Source organism: Oratosquilla oratoria, chromosome 11 (genome assembly GCF_046742065.1).
Source record: "Oratosquilla oratoria isolate Oo_2021 chromosome 11, ASM4674206v1, whole genome shotgun sequence".
Lineage (NCBI taxonomy): Eukaryota > Metazoa > Arthropoda > Malacostraca > Stomatopoda > Squillidae > Oratosquilla > Oratosquilla oratoria.
Genome location: NC_134787.1, coordinates 23,104,341 through 23,121,145, shown reverse-complemented (window position 1 = coordinate 23,121,145; position 16,805 = coordinate 23,104,341). Strand labels below are relative to the sequence as shown.

Below are 16,805 nucleotides of genomic sequence, written 5' to 3'. Positions count from 1 at the left end.
GTTGGGTGTTTTTCTTAATTTAAACCTTTTTTTACTGTTTAATGTTCAAAAAGAGTGACATCGTAATTGCAAATACAGTACTTAGTCTTTTATTTGGAACTCTTAAATTATTGATTTTCCAAAATTCATTATTCAGGTAAGTAATTAAACTGAACATCAGATTGAGAATATTTCTAAATAAATACTAACCAGATGGGAAAATAACCAAGCTGGTATGATATATATCTAGAAGTCAGTAGAAACTATTTTACCTACTGGTGGAATAACAGATGGAATAAACTTGATGCAGAGAAAAGATCCTGTACTTCTTGTGTTGTTTGTCCATGTTGCAGCCTTAAAAGTTATCGCACATAGGCAAGACTCCTTGTCTCCAGGTTCAAGAACAAAAACCATGTATTTGAGGGCTCACTGGATTAAGTCCAGTTTGTCCATGCATGTGGAGAGGACATTGAAGTTATGGAAAGCTTCGTCTACCTTGGTTGTGTATTTGCCTATTTGTGGTGTACAGGAAAGGAGCTAATTCATGGAGTCCCATGTCTTGTTCTCAAATTATCATAACTCATTTTAAATTTATGTATGATTTCAGCTTGTATTATATCAGGCTATTCCAGGAGTTTAAGCATTTGTATGGAAAACTAATTCTTCACATCTTTCATTCATCCCAGTCATTGTTTGTATATTTTAAATTCATGTACAGTTCCAGCCTGTACTACATCAGCCACTAGACTATTCCATCTATGTGGAGAACTGCTTTTCTCTCATATCAAGAATTCCCTAAAAGGTTTGGCATGGTCCATGGTGCTATGACCTCACCTGGATCATCGCCTTTTCCACAAAGTTGCTAAAATCATGGTCTTCCTCAGACTGAAATCCTAATATTTAAACTATCTTTGCACCCTGTCTTGCTATGCAGTTGTGAGACATGGACACTGACTTGACTTGAAGACATTTCAATGTCTTTGGTACAAAGTTCTTGGTGGTATGGCTATGTATCAAACCAACAACTGCAGGAGGTTCAATCAAGGCCTACTACCAGCATAATTCTTGAATGTCAATCCTGATTATATGGGCATGTGGCATGCTCCCCTGATGTTGATCCTACACAGGTTATCTGTACAAAATACCTCTTGCCATACCCAGATATTAGTACAATTTCCCTTCCATGAGTGATTTGTGGGTCAGTCTTTTGGTGGCTATTGTTAGTTACCTGGGTGTCATGGGTCTCCTGCAAGAGAGATCTGAGACAAAAGGGGAAATTAAAGGGAGAAAATGAAAGGTTGAAAAGTGAAGATATAAATAGGAATGAGGCATTAAAAAAGGAGATAGAAGATCAAATGCAAGCAGTGACAAAAGGTGAAAGAAAAAATCAGAAAATGACCTACAGGAAATAAACAGTGTAAAGTTGAACAGGAATGTCAAAAAGTATCCCTTAAAGAAATAATGGAGCAACAGGTCAAGGGAAATACCAAGGAAATGGTGATCCAAGTAATTAAAGAGAAAGGCAACTTAGGGACACAGTGGATAAAAAAAAAATGCATTGTTATCTATGGCATTAAAGAGAAGCATGATGTACCTAGATATCAGAGGGAGAAAGAGATCACAAAGTAAATTCTGAAAGAATTACAAGCGAAAGAACAAGGTTTGTATAGGGAAATTGAGGAGACCTATAGGATGGGCAGATACTCTAAAGAAAAACAATACAGGCCACTGAAAGTAAAGCTTAGATTTCAAACAATTGCCAAGGAAGTACTCTCTAAAACAATGAAATTAGCAAATAGTGAACATTACAAGAATGTATGGATAAAAAAAAGAAATGAGTGAACAAGAAAAAGAAAAAGAGCTTAGAAACGAAAAAAAAAAAATGGAGTGGTAGATCTGAGGCTGAGAAAATGGTATATAAGGAAAAAGGAAACGGAGAAGACAGAAAAAGATGAGGAGAAATGAAATTAGAAATAGCATATACCAATATAGATGGAATAACTTCAGGAATGAATGAATTGAATGATTATCTGGCCTTAGAAAAACCAGACATAATGGGAATAGTGGAAACTAAAAGTGTACTCCACCACCCAACACTGGGACAAGGTTTATACAACTGCTGGACATAAAATAGAATGGATAAACAGGGAGTATTAATTTTGACTAATAAAGATTTCAATGTAACAAAAATAATTGAAGGAAAAAATAATGTAGAATCAATTACAATACAAGTTGAAAGCAAACATATGAAGAGTAGAAAATTAGTAGTGGTGTATGTGCCCCCCAAAACAAAGTCCTGGACAGAAAATGATCATTCCAAAATATTAGAGGATACAAAATATGAATTAACTAATATACTGAAGGACAGGAAATACAGTAATTATGGGTGACTTTAATTCAAAAGAAATATGTTGGGAGGAAATGACAGTGAAGGGCAGAGAGGGACTCTGGGGCAACGTCCTACTCGACATGACCATCAAATACACAATAACTCAGTGGATAAAGGAAAATACCAGATACAGAGGTAGTGAAGAACCATCAAGGCTGGATTTAATACTTATGACAGAGCCTGAAATTGTCAATAAAATTGATTACAAAACTCCGATAGGAAAGAGTGACCATGTACTAATAGAATTTGAGTTGAAAGAGCAAATGGATCAAAGCAGAAATGATAAACATAGAATAGGAAGACTAATGTACAACAAAACAAATTTTGAGAAACTCAAAAAATTCTTTCGCAATGCGAACTGGGAAAAATTCCTAAATGAAGAAACAGGGATGGAAGAGAAATGGAATATACTAAAAGAAATTTATAATGAGGGAGTGAATAAATACGTACCACAACAAAAAATGGAAAGAACATACATAAAAAGCTGGTACAACAAAAGGTGTAGTGAGGCTAAGGATAAAAGAGACAAAGCTTGGAAGAAATGGAAAAGAGACAAGAAAACAAGCAAATGGCTAATGTACATCAAACTAAAAAATTATTATTTAAAAATACGCAGAGATGAAAAGAGAAAATATTAAAAAAAAAATTTATAGAAAAATGCAAGGAAGAACTCAAACTATTTTACAGGTATGTAAATGGCAAACTGAAGATCAAACAAGAAACAGTAAAGCTGCACCAAGGTAAATATGAATACTGTATACAGAAGAACTGGAAATGGCTGAAATTATGAACAACCACTTCAAATCAGTATTCACTATAGAAAACTTAGCTGACTGTGAGGAAATAGAGAGATATCCCCCTCAATGAAAGAAATAATTGTAACACAGAAAGAAATCGGTGGCCAAATCAAAACCCTTGACGTCAGAAAATCACATGGTCCAGACGGAATTGCAAATTGGATACTGAAAGAATGCATGGAGGAATTAACAGATAAAATATACAATATAATTGAATTCTCACTTAAAGAAGGAAAAGTGCCACAGGACTGGAAGAATGCAAACATTGTACTGATTTATAAGGGAGGAAACAAGGAAGACCCATCAAATTACAGACCAGTCTTCCTGACAAGCACAGTAGCAAAAATTTGCAAAAAGGTTGTCAAAAATAGATGGGTTCAATATTTGGAAGAAAAAACTATACTGAATCCAAATCAATTTGGATTCAGACAAGGAAGATCATGTACAACAAACTTGATCTGCTTCTACTCAAAATTAATAGAGATGGTTGGGTAGACTGTGCCTTTCTGGACCTACAAAGGGCATTTGATAAGGTACCACACAAACTAATAAGGAAGATAGAATCAATAGGTGGCATCAGAGGAAAATTATTGGAATGGATGAAAGACTTCCTGACTGGGAGGAAAATGAGAGTAGTAATTAGAGATAAATTCTCAAATTGGGAAGAAATGAAAAGTGGTGTCCCACAGGGATCAGTACTGGCCTCAATCATGTTTGCCATATACCCATAAATGACATGGTTGAAGGAGTGGTGTGTTATATGAATTTCTTTGCAGATGACGCAAAAATAACAAAGAAAGTAAAAACTGAGGAGGATTGCAACTCGTTACAACAAGACTTGGACAAGATCTGGAAATGGACTCAAAAGTGGGAAGTGAAATTCAATATCAAGAAATGTACTATAATGGAATTTAGAAAAAGTAAAAACAGAATATCAAGAGATTATAAAATTGGTGAAGAAGAGGTCAAAAAAGTAAACTCGGAAAAAGACCATGGAGAGATGATCAGCAAAGACTTGACACCGGATAAGCATACTAATAAAATAGTCGGAGAAACCTACAATTTATTGAGGTCCATAAAAGTAGCATTTGCCTATTTGGACGAGGAAATGATAAACAATTTTTTAACTACACTAAGAAGACCAAAACTCAACTATGCAGCAACACTATGGACACCCAGTACCAAAAAGAGTATAAAGAAGTTAGAATACAAAGAGCAACAACAAAACTGGCACCAACTCTTTCCAAAATGACATATGAACAAAGACTGTCCAAATTGGAATTACCAACTCTGGATCAAAGAAGGGAATCAGGAGAGCTACTATTTATAGAATTATGAAGGGAATGGAAATCTTAGATAAGAATGATTTATTAAAATGGGACAATGGAAAAACAAGGACATGAAAATTAACTAAAAAAAGATAATTACAGAAGAGATCTAAAAAAAATAGCTTCCCACACAGAGTGATAGATACCTGGAACAAATTAGAGAAAGAAACAATGTGTGCAAACACTATTCAAGATTTTCAGAAAAAACTTGATGCTGAGAGATACAAAGATGGGTCACCATGAGCATAACTCCCTTCCCATATAATACAACTAGATAAATACACGAGAACCCTTTGTGGAAGAGACAAAGGTGATGCTCACAGAACTTACAGCAAAATCAAGTCGATTGATCCTGCCAAAACTGTTTGGAATGGGAAGGATAACTGCAGGGGACTTGCTTGGGGAACATCTGAGGATTCATCTAACTGTAAGTGAAGCAATGTCCTCCCTGCTATATGCTCCTACTGATGATGAGAGGAAATGGGATGTAGTACAGCTTGGAAGTTAAGTTGGATGTACACCTAAGGAGGATGCTGTGGTGCCAGTCAATTAGTTATTCTATTTGTTTACTTGCCAGTTTATGTGTAGTCTTAGGGACCAATGATGGATACTTGCTAATAGTCCTAGAAGTCAGATTTTGGAGAATATCTCAGCCACTTATCACCAAATTCCAGCAACAAATCTCCATCTAGAGGCCGCAAGGGGCTGTCACCCTGGGTCCAAACCAGGCCCAAGATTTCTATCAAATTTGAATATATTTTTTCAACTTTCTCACATAAGGAGAGCTAACAATTGGGGACTGTTTACCTTCTCCTATCAGTCAGTGACATAGGAACAGACCCACGCTAATACAACATGAACAACAGTCCAATTCCTCACAAAGAGATCTGTGGGCGAGTCTAAGAATTGTGGCTTGCTACCGTGGGGCTGTTTCCAGTCAGTGAAAATAAAGATGACAGTTATTGTGATTATTGAATTTAACTCTGATGTCAATGAGCAGCACCTTCAAGAGGCATTGCTGATGCGAGAGACAGACCCCAATAGACAACAGTCCTAGAGGAACTGTTTTCCTGGCCAAAGTGCAAAATCATTTACAACCCCTCTACCTTCATTCAGATTAAAAGGTCAACCTCTACCAGTAATCAAAATCTCTATAATACTTTACCTCATGTTTACACATGTGGCCTTCACATGCATATCAAAGGTCCTTTTCCCCTATCCAAATCCATTCATTGCCCCTTCTGTCTTAGCATTTTGTGGATGAAGGGTTGTCTTTATCCCCCAACACTACACTTCAGGTGAAAGGCAAAGCAGGGAGGCACGGACTCCATAGCAAGGCCTGACAGCCAGAGCTGGTTTACCCCCACCACTGTATTCAATGGCAACCACTCTAATTGTCCACTTAAAAAATCTACCGAGATGACAAGCAAAGCATCATTTCTTCATCTATTCACAATCTCCATTCACTTATGTTGCTGAAAAGATATGGAATGGCCACCCCCTTTATTAGGGGGAAAGGCCTTTTGTTCTCTATATATATACACGTACTGTAGATACATATATACATATAGAATAAAGACTTTTTGAAGGAAAGATACATGAGGACAGTAGCAAAGGATAAAATGCCAAGGTTCAGTACTTGCACCAATAATGTTTCTTGTCTATGTCAATAACATGATGGAAGGAATAACAAGCTATGCTAATATATTTGCAGATGATACTAAAATCATGAGAAGGGTGAAGAACAAGGAGGATGGTAGAATATTGCAAAAAGATCTTGATACTATTTTTGGATAGTGCCAAAAATGGGAAATGAAGCTCAATACTAAAAAATGCAAAGTACTGAAAATGGGCAATAGCAGCAAAAGGCCATCCTTAAGCTATTCCTTGGGAAATGAACCCATTACAAAAGTAAAAGAGAAGAAAGATTTGGGAGCGTTGATTAAAGACAACCTGTCACCTGACAGATATATTAGCAGGATTGTGGAAGAGACGTACAGACTACTGCAGAAGATAAGAGGGAGGGAGGGGGGTTAAATGGGAGTGGAGTATATGGGAATGGAATGGGTAGGAGTGGATTTTATGACTTTTTTTTGCTACCTTCCTTGTAAGGGGGAAAAAGCCTTTGGTATATGTATGTACATACCAAAAGACCCTTTCCTTTTACAAGGAGGGGTGGGCCAGCCAAGACATACAATTACCCTCATCCAACACCCATTTGCTGTCCATTTTATCTTAGGTCTTCGGGGATGAGGGGTCATCCCCATCCCCACCCACTGCTCAGGTTAGATACATTACAGCAAGACTGCACTTCTAGAGCAGGGTTTGACAGCCAAAGCAGTCATTGCATCATTATATTGTGACCATCCCCCTTTACCCACTCCAGAATTTACAGAGCAGACAAGAAATCCTTTTGGCTTGTGTCAATTTATCCATTCACAACCAGTCTCCACTTACACCTATCTCTTGCCTTTCAATAGACATTGTCCTTGTGCCCAAGCCTCCCTTCACCTCATTCATCCCATTTTCAATTCTCCTCCAAGTTCATTTCATCCACCTCTGCCTTCCACATTTTGCTAGTCTCTCTTCATCCTTTCTTTCCACATACCTAAACCATCTTAGTATTCTTTGATCAATCTTATTTGTTAGCTCCTTTCCGTCCCTGCTCTGTCTTGCCTTGTTTCCACTCAGTCCACACTTGTAACCTTTATCTTACTTCTCAAAACACTCCATCTTGAACACATTCTGGCTCTTTTTTATCTCCTTAAATTTCAAGTCTCTTCCCCCACAGGCTGTTGTAGGCAGTGACCCCATCTTCTTTTTGTCTCCTTAAATTTCAAGTCTCTTCCTCCACAGGCTTGTGTAGGCAGTGACCCCATCAGTTTACTCATGACGTTCATCCCCAGATGCCTATTTTTCATGAAGCTTTTCATTCCCCTTTACATTTACCCTTTTCCTTAATCTATAATTTACTTCCATTCCCACTCCACTCCCTGTACATGTGACCCAAAATACTCTTCACTTCCTCCAAACATTTAATTTTAAGATTACTGTACCTAGCAGATACTAGGTTATTTTACCATCTATAAGACACCCTTTGGGCACAGAAGGGATTACTAAGGATTTAAGAAATTCAAACATTTCCAAACTTTTAATATGTAAGTTTTTGTAAACCTAGGAATCACTTTTCAAACTTATACGTACATCCTTAGGGATTTTCCTATGTATACAGGTGTTTGATTAACAGGTCATATCAGACCAGAAATATTCTGACTGAATAAATTTCTCTGTACAGACTTAACAATTATAATAACTCTTTACAATGGTATATACGTCAATATTTTCAACCAAGTTGAAAAGAAGTGCAAGTTATGCCAAAGTGACAGGTCAGTCACCATTTTTTCTTTTCTTTTCCATGGTAAAATGACTGAAATGGGATGTAGTCTTAATATACAAATTTTAAGCATGATGGCAGCAAATGTGTCTACCTAATCTAAAATGTTTAAGGAATTCAAATGCCTGTTATGTCACAACACAATACATCCTTTTGGACCCAAAAGTATTAGTAGATACATGGTACCACATGCGTTAAGACACCCTTTCATATATGCTGTGATTCACTTAATATTAGGACCTATATTTTTCGTACAAGTGATTTTCAAAAACTGGTATATAAATACAACCACAAAAAATTAAGATTTTCTGTCTCTCTTCATTACTTTAACACTGGACAGTAGTTTTTAATAATCCTACCTTCATCCCAGTAGCATGATTGAACATGAATATTTTAGAAGCATAACGAGCATGACCAGACTACATGCAAGGAGAAACAAATTGCTGTCTTGATGCTGGTGAAAGTAGTATGTTAAAGTCATAACTGTACTAGATGAATGATTATGTAACAAAACATTAGTGATTAGCTGAAACACTGCTATAGAACAAGTACTGTACTGCCATAAGTTCAATATACAACTGTACACATTGTAACATCTTTCAACAACAACTGCCGCAATGGAATACTGACAGTCTGTCTTTGCACAGTGATTATTACTGTATATTCAAGAAATAAGGGTTATAGAGTTGTACCTTGCATACAAGCAAAGTACATATTGTTGAGAGGAAAAATACAAGGCTGGTCTTTACATGCATGGGCATTCCCATGGGAAAAAATTAAAGTTATTCATGAAAGGTAAAAGAATAAACTGTCTTTGATTGCAAATTGGAAAAATATGTTACAACAAAATACCATCAGTTACCTGAATATTAGAAACAATATGCAATAACATAACAATTTATCAAGTTAAGGCTACCATGGAAAGAAGTAAAAACTTTCCTGCCACATACATGACTTACATGGGAAAGAGGTATGGGCAAAGATTTACTTAAGTCTAGCTGTAGAAGTGAGCTACAAAACTATATTCATACTATCATTTCACCTCTGTTACAAAAATTATTAGGTAGAAAGGAGTGGGCCCTGCCTACACTGATGCTTAGTTGAATATTAATGTAATTTGTTCACCTAATAAAGTTCTATGATTACACTATAAGTTTGTCTGATTTATATACTCTCTCTATAAAAACATGCTATTTTTGTATTAAATCACCTTTGAACTCTCCACTTGCTTAATCAAACAAGTACAGAATGCACATTAGTTATATCTAATGAGACCCAAGCGAGATTTTCCTGCACCCTGGCAAGAGGATTAGGCCCTTCCTCAGGAAGCAAATTTCTTGTGATCATCCTTGTGCTGATGCCCATCATCTTCTAGTTCAGTGTGCCAACCGGTGGGTAGGTTGGCAACTCTTCCCATGGCAAGCCTTGCCTGGTCTTCTGGCTTGTCTATAGTGGTTGGCTTCACAGTAGTGCTAGCACCATCATGTGTATCAATTTTGTTAGAAGAAGTGGTCACAGAGTTGCTATTATTCTGGCTTTCAGCTAATGTGTTTGCATCCTGTAATGCTGCTGACTGCTTATTATCCTGGTTTTCAGAGCTAGAACACTGCTTTAGACTATGTGTACTGCTGTAGGTACTTGATGGTGTGCTTGGTGCTGAAGCTGATGCTTTAGCAGTAGTAAGATACCTTGACATAACTGGATCATTACTATTGACCATGTTCTGAATAGCAAGCTCAATGTCTTCAAAACGATCCTGGGGAGCTGCCATACCATTTGCTAAGTTATCATATCCCTGAAAAAATACAATAAAATACAATAAATAAATAAATAAATAAAAATAATCACATTTACATAACATCATAACACTATATGATACCATGAAATTCTTCATTACAGAGATGTCCCCTTATCACATTGTGTCTAGTTAACCACTAAAATCCATAAAATAAATTGACACTTGTTAAAAGTCTTAGCCACATAATACCCCCAATACTATTGTGTGGAACCATGAAATAACAATGATAATACTGAAAATTCAAGTAGTTCTATAAAATAAATAAATACATAAACTTGGTTACCAAATTCCCAAAAGCTTTCAAGAGTATTTCATGCCTGACCTAACTATATAAAAATAATTTATACTTACCACACACTGGAGTACTGACTGCATGGTAGCATGCAGCCAATACTTTAAGGATTGTTTTGAGGCACCCCTACAGACCTGAGCCACACATCACTGGTCTATAAGAACATAATAGTGAAGGAGACTGCAAAAGACCATAAGGCCTACACTGGGCAGTTCCATGTACCTTACCACCTATCATCCCCATCCATCTAATCTTCTCTTAAAACAACTAATAGTTTCAGAGCTCACTACAAGGTTACTAAGTCTGTTCCATTCTTTAACCATTATTGGTAAGCCAGTTCTAGTCTATTTCCTTCTTAAACTAAATTTGCCCAATTTAAATCCATTACTACGAGTCTTACCCTGCTGTCTAATATGACTTTGCCTGCATCACCCTTAGTAAAGACCTTGACCCATTTGAATACCTCTATTAGATCACCCTACCTAGGGTATTGGCTGCATGCTACTGTGCGGTATAAACTGTGCAATAGCATGCAGTCAATACTTTTGGGACCATATGGGGTGCCCCTATGGACCAGAGCTTCACATCATTTGGTCTATGGTAGAGGAAATCTTTAATCATAGAGAAATTATGCTACTTTATTGTACTGCGACTGTCCTGTTATGCTGTCACACCCCCTCTTAATACTATCCTGTACTACTTCCTTCAGTATATATTTCCACTTTTACCTTCCCCTGAAGTAGGGGGAAAAGAATACTGCCACCAAGTCTTCCCATTTGGGCTGTAAAGGTGGCTAAAATGGGATGGAGTGTGAGACTTGCCATCTTAGTCCCTGTAGCCCCAAAGGGGACATTCCTGTGAAAAGTCAAAGCATAAGAGGGTCCAAGAGCAGTTTTCCAACCAGAACCCTAAGGTTTGGGTCTTTTAATGTGGGTTGGTGTGGTACAGATGACAGTAAAAGGGAAGAGATACACAGAATGTTTATGAGAAAGAAGATTGAGGTGTTGGCATTAAGTGATACTAAATTGAAAGGAAGGGGTGATTTTGAGTTTGGGAGTGTAGTAGGGAGGGTGTTGGGAGTGAGGAGAGGAAGAGGAAGGGAAAGGGTGGCTATACTTGTAAGTGAGGAGGTAGGTAAGTGAGTAGTGGAGTGGAAGGACTTTTTTCAAGGTTAATGTGTGTGGTACTTACTTACTTGGTTGTCGATGATCCCTTTCCTTTGGTTGCTTCTGGGTTGGTCCTTACTCCTCCTTGGAACACTCACACCACGGTCCCTAAGCTAATTTCCCTATCTCCTAACTTCTAATACTAGCCCCTCCATTCTTCAATGGGTCTCCCTCCCTTACACTCACATTCACACCTCCACACATGCACGGTTTTTTCTTGGCACTGTCGACCCATGCTGATGTGCAGCCACTCCCCCCTCTGGGGGTACCAACACTCGCTCCTTTTGACCCCCCCCCATTGGGGGTGCCAACTGCCTGTCCCTGTCTGTGCCACATCCACTCACATTCACACCACACCCCCTCTGATCTTGAGATCAACCTACTCCTAGTCTCCTCCTTCCCCTACTTCGTAGTCCTGTAGCTACCTTGGGGGACAACTGTCGCAGTGGGGTCTCCATGACACCGCCTCCTCATTTGCTGTCACTCTGTGGCCCTCCTCATCTCCTTTACTCACCACACGCTGAACATCCAAGATATGCTGCAGCACTCCCTCGACAGAGATGTTGTTCCGTGAATTCACCTCCGTCACTGTCCCTCTCATCCACTGCGACATTCACTTCCTGTCCTTTGGCCTCACCCATACCTCCTCCCCCACCTGCACTGAGGCATGGCCTTCTTCGGCATTGGCCGATGGGCCCAACCCCTTCTGGGGATGCCACCAATTGTATTTGAACACTGCCCTTTGCGGGACCAAGCAGTCATCTTGGCCTGACCTGGGGGACATGTTATATGAAAAAAATTGCCTCTGTCAGCAGTATTTGTGCCTTCTCAGCCATGGACTTAATTGTGCGATGGTGTCGTTCTATTATCCCATTTCCGCTCAGTTGGTAAGCCGCCCGGAAGAAGCATCTTGTGTTCCACTTGTCCAATGTGCCTTTCAGCGCCTCCGACCAAAACGCTGTGCTGGTGTCCATCAGGACTTCATCCACTGGGTCCCATTCCAAAAATATCTCGTTCATCACCGGTGCAATCTCTTCTCCAGTCTCCGCCTTCAGTTCTCACCAGATGCTGAACTGCCCTGGCCTGCAATCGACCATTGATAGGTATCTGGTGCCTTGATAGTGGGTTACATCAATCGCCAGCCACCTCCAGTTTTCTCCCATGCAAAGTTCCCCTACCAAGTGCGGCCTGAGGGAAGGGTCTATGGATTGACAGCGTGCGCATGCCCTCACCGCATGCCGTACTTCTTCCCTCGATATATCTGGGTCAAACTTCCTTGCCAGGAACAATGACCTATCGACCCCTAGGTGATGCATTTGGTGCAACTCTTTTGCACAAAGGGACCCTGCGGTGCACACCTCGAGCTTCTCCTCATCCTGTTCTTCCTTCGGTTTCAGCCAGCTCTTCTTCACTCTGGTTAGTACATCTGCTTTGTTCATCTCTGATGGCACCTCCCTCACCCTTATCTTCATGCTGAACTCATTGATTAACTCCCTCAGGATCCCGAGGTGGTGCTTCACTAGGACCTCTGCAGCTCCTTTTGTGCATACTGTCTTCTCAGCCATCAGCACCAAGTTCATCCAACTCGCTATGGTGGCTGAGTCCGTTCTCAGTTCGATCTCACACAGCCCCCATTTCAGCACCAAATTGACTCCTTTTAAGACCACATTCAACTCTGATATGCTGATATGGTGGTAGTCATCCATTTTCTGCTGCCACACTCCATCTTCAACTACCATGCCCCCTATCTCCAAGATGGCACTGGTGGCTATGCTGCTCGCATCACACCGCACTATGCCTTGGCTTTGCTGGGGCATGTTCCACTGTCCCCTCACTGGATCATCGTGCATTATCCACTCTATGATGTCACATATGGTTATCATGTCCTCATCAATCTTCTCTCCCCAATCCTTCGACCCCATCCTCCTCTTAATGTAGCTGTACGCCGTAGAGAGCCAACCAGCGATCAGGTAGTGGCCCACTAATTTGCTGCAAAGGGAGAAGAGCTCTCATTTGCTCATTTCATCCGTCACCTTTGGGATCTTGTTCTCTCTCCTGAACATCAGCTTTCCAGTCCTGTTTCTTTTCAGTCGCAGTCCCAACACTACTCCTCCTTCCAACGGCTCCGGCTCCTTTGCTATCAATCCGTACCGAGCCAAATGTTCCACTACACTTGACGATGATACTACACTATCATCCACCAGTATGTCGTCGAGGTATGAATCAGTGCCCTTCCTCATCATTTCAGTCTTCTCCAGTACCACCTTCAGGATTCTAGTCATGATCCTCAGGGCCGAGCTGAGTTCAAACCCCAGTCTGGTTAAGCAGTAAGTTCTCCCTTTGTATTTTACTAGCTGGTACTTCCATAGCTTCTTTGACACATGAATTTGTAGGTAAGCTGCCTGCAAGTCTACAACCGTGGATGCCCCCTCCTTTGGTGCCACCTGCGTAGGGTCTCGCTACACACGTCTACAAAATCATCGCCAGTATGACACTTCACAAACTGGTTCAGTTCTCGGAAATCCAGCACCAGTCATACTTTGCTCTTGGTTGGCTCTACCACTGCCATCAAGGGCAGGATTATGCCCTTCACCGGTTCCTCCCTGGGACTCAAGATTCCCTCTTTGATACAGCGCTCCACTTCAAGGTCAAAGTCCTCCTTCACCCCATCTCTGAGGGTCTGTACATAGCAGTTGACTTTGTTCTTCAAGACAGGCAAGCCTTCTTTTGGATACCACTCTACTTCCCACTTCTGGCCATCAAATTCTGCCAGGAAGTCCTCATCCTCAATCGTGCACAGCATTGTCCTCTCGACAGGGTCGAGCTTTGGGGCAGCACCACCCTCCGTGGCTCCCAATGCCACTCCTACGTCCACACCCGGCCTCGGTTGGGTCTTCATCCTCCCTTCAGAGTCCCGGCTCATTCCAATCTTTATGAGCCCACTGATAAACGTGACTTCTCCAAGCTGGGCAATTCCAACCATTCCCAGCATCATGTCAATTCCCTTTAGAATCGTTCTGATAACGAACAGTCTTAGTCATATCAGGATACCCTCTACTATCATTTCAATTTCCTGGTTGCCTTCACACTTCGTCTCATTCCCGTTGACTGTCGTCAGGGCCAGATCTCCCTGTCTGAACTCTTGAACTACGTCGGTCCTCATGATCGTGGTAGAACAGCCTGATACTATCAGCACCCTCATGCATCTTCCTCACACCCAGATATCCATGATCGGCATACGGCTGAATGGTGTCCTTACATTTCCTCAGTGGCACCCTGTGTGGTGGCCACCGGTTTTCTGTTTCCCTGATTGCAGTGATGGGCCATATGCCCTGGCTGATTGCATGAGTAGCAGACGAGCTCTACCTCTGTACAGCCCCTCACGAGGTGACCCAGTTGCCAACACTTGTAACAGCAGACCCAAGACAGCCCCCGCCATCTGTTGTAGTCACCCCCGGCCTCACCCGTTTTCCTTTCTCTCAGTGGTTCATCCAGATGCCTGCTGCCCACTGTTCCAGCCCGCACTCCCTCTCCCACCACACACCTCATCCTCTTTCGTGGGTTTTCTCTAGCTACTGCCCCCACCAGCCCTCCATCCTTAGCCTTAGTCAGGAGCCTGGCGCAGGCTATCAATTCGCCCATGTCCGCCTCCCCTGCATTATATAGTTCCTGCAGCCCAGTCGATATGCGATCCGGAAACCCATTCGAGATTAACCAGGGCAGCCAATCTCCTGATGTCATTGGTGAACACATTGACCTGTTCACCTGTCCACCGCATTCGTTTGTAGCTTACAGAACACGTCAAAGGGGCTCTCACCGAAAACCTCCTGTAACCTTTCCTTCACCTTTGTCACATCCTTTCGATTTTCGGTCGTCATCTCCATGTAGAATAAGGCCACGCTAGTTTAGTGCGATGCAACTTGCCACGTCCTTTACTCCCGTTAACTCTGTGACCAACTCCGCCTTCGTAACCCACATGATGACGTCTCCATTGCTGTCAAATGCCCTTAGGGCGATACTGTTCATCTTGAATGGCTCGTCACTACTCTTGGGTGTGGTCATCTCGGCGGCGCCTAGATAGCTTGTGGTACTTACTTGCTTGGTTGTCGATGATCCCGTTCCTTCGGTTGCTTCTGGGTCGGTCCTTACTCCTCCTTGGAACACTCACACCACGGTCCCTAAGCTAATTTCCTTACCTCCTAACCTCTAATACTAGCCCCTCCGTTCCTCGGTGGGCCTCCTTCCCTTACACTCACATTCACACCTCCACACACAGCAGTCCTTCCTTGGCATTGTCGACCCACGCAGATGCACAGGCACTCCCCCCTCTGAGGGTACCAACGCTCGTGCCCTTTGCCCCCACTCCCCATTGGGGGTGCAACTGCCCGTCCCCGTTCACGCCATATCCACTCACATTCACACCACAATGTGGATAAAGGTGAAAGTGGGAAGGGAGATGTGGGCCTTTGTAAGTGCATATGGGCCTAGTAGTGAGAGAAGTGTAGAGGAAAGGGAGGCTTTTTGGACAGATTTAAATAAATACATATTTTTGGGAGGAATGTCAATGTAGTGGTATTGAGAGATCTCAATGCTAGAGTAGGGGATGAACCAATAGATGGAGTTGTTGGGAAGTGTGGAGTGCCAGGTAAAAATCATAGTGGAGAGTTAATGGTGGAGATGTGTTTAGAGAGTTGATGATAGCTAACACAGTGTTTAGGAAGAAAGTCAAGCATAAGTACACATGGGAGAGGGTGGTGGATGGAAGGGTGGTTGATAAGGCATTAATGGACTATGTAGTGGTATCTAGGAAAAGAGTAGGAAGACTTTTGGTTGTCCATGTTCTTAGGGGAGAGAGTGGGGGAATATCAGATAATTTTTTTGGTGGAAGGTAAGTTGAGAGTGGAGGATAGGTGGAGAAAGAGGAAAAGGGTGGAAGGTAGAGAGGTGCTTAGAGTAAACTGTTTAAATGAGAAGGAAAAAGAGCAGGAGTACAAGAAGCTGAGAGAAGTGTGGGAGGTAGTGAAGGATAGAGCAGAAGTAGGTGTGGAAGAGGAATGGAGGTGTTTCAAGAAGATGGTATGTGGAACAACAAGGATGGGAGGGAATAGAAGGAAGGATAGTGAGTGATGAGATGATGAAATGAAGAAGGTAGTACAAGAGAAGTGAGCATTTAGGGACTGTTTGCAAAGTAGGATGAGAGAAAAATATGAGAGGTATCAACCATAAAGAAGAGAATCAAAACAAAATATAAAGGAGGCAAGAGCAGATGCAAAATTGGGGAGGAGTATGACAAAATATTGAAAGCAATAAAAAGATGTTTTGGAAGGAAATAAAAAGAGAAGAGTAGGTGAGTTAAGTAAAGAAGAAAAGGTAAAAGGTGCAGATGAGCAGATCTTATTGGAAGAGGAGACAGTAATGGGCAGATGGGTGGAGTATTTTAGAGAGTTGTTAGATACAGAGGAGGACAGGGAGAGATTGGTGGTAGCAGTGGGAGGTACTAAGAAAATGATGGTGATAGGAGAGGAAACTGGAGGGGAAATAAGAAAAGATGAGATGCAAGTAGCTCTGAAAATGATGAGAGCAGGTAAGGCACCTGGGTTAAATGGGTGTTATGCAGAGTGTCTAAAGAAAGGAGGTAGAACAATAGTGGACTGGCTAGTAA

The 16,805-nt window shown here is 41.2% G+C and overlaps 1 protein-coding gene across 2 annotated transcripts in view; it reads right to left on the bottom strand.

The window, feature by feature from the left end:
* Positions 1-7,629: 7,629 nt before the first annotated feature.
* Positions 7,630-16,805, bottom strand: part of uex (metal transporter uex) — a 118,648-nt gene continuing 109,472 nt past the window's right edge. For both annotated transcript variants that reach the window (XM_076192452.1, XM_076192453.1), the window contains one exon: positions 7,630-9,682. In XM_076192452.1, coding sequence (XP_076048567.1) covers positions 9,209-9,682 — 474 coding nt within the window. In that variant the 3' untranslated portion in view covers positions 7,630-9,208. The remainder of the gene's footprint in view (positions 9,683-16,805) is intronic.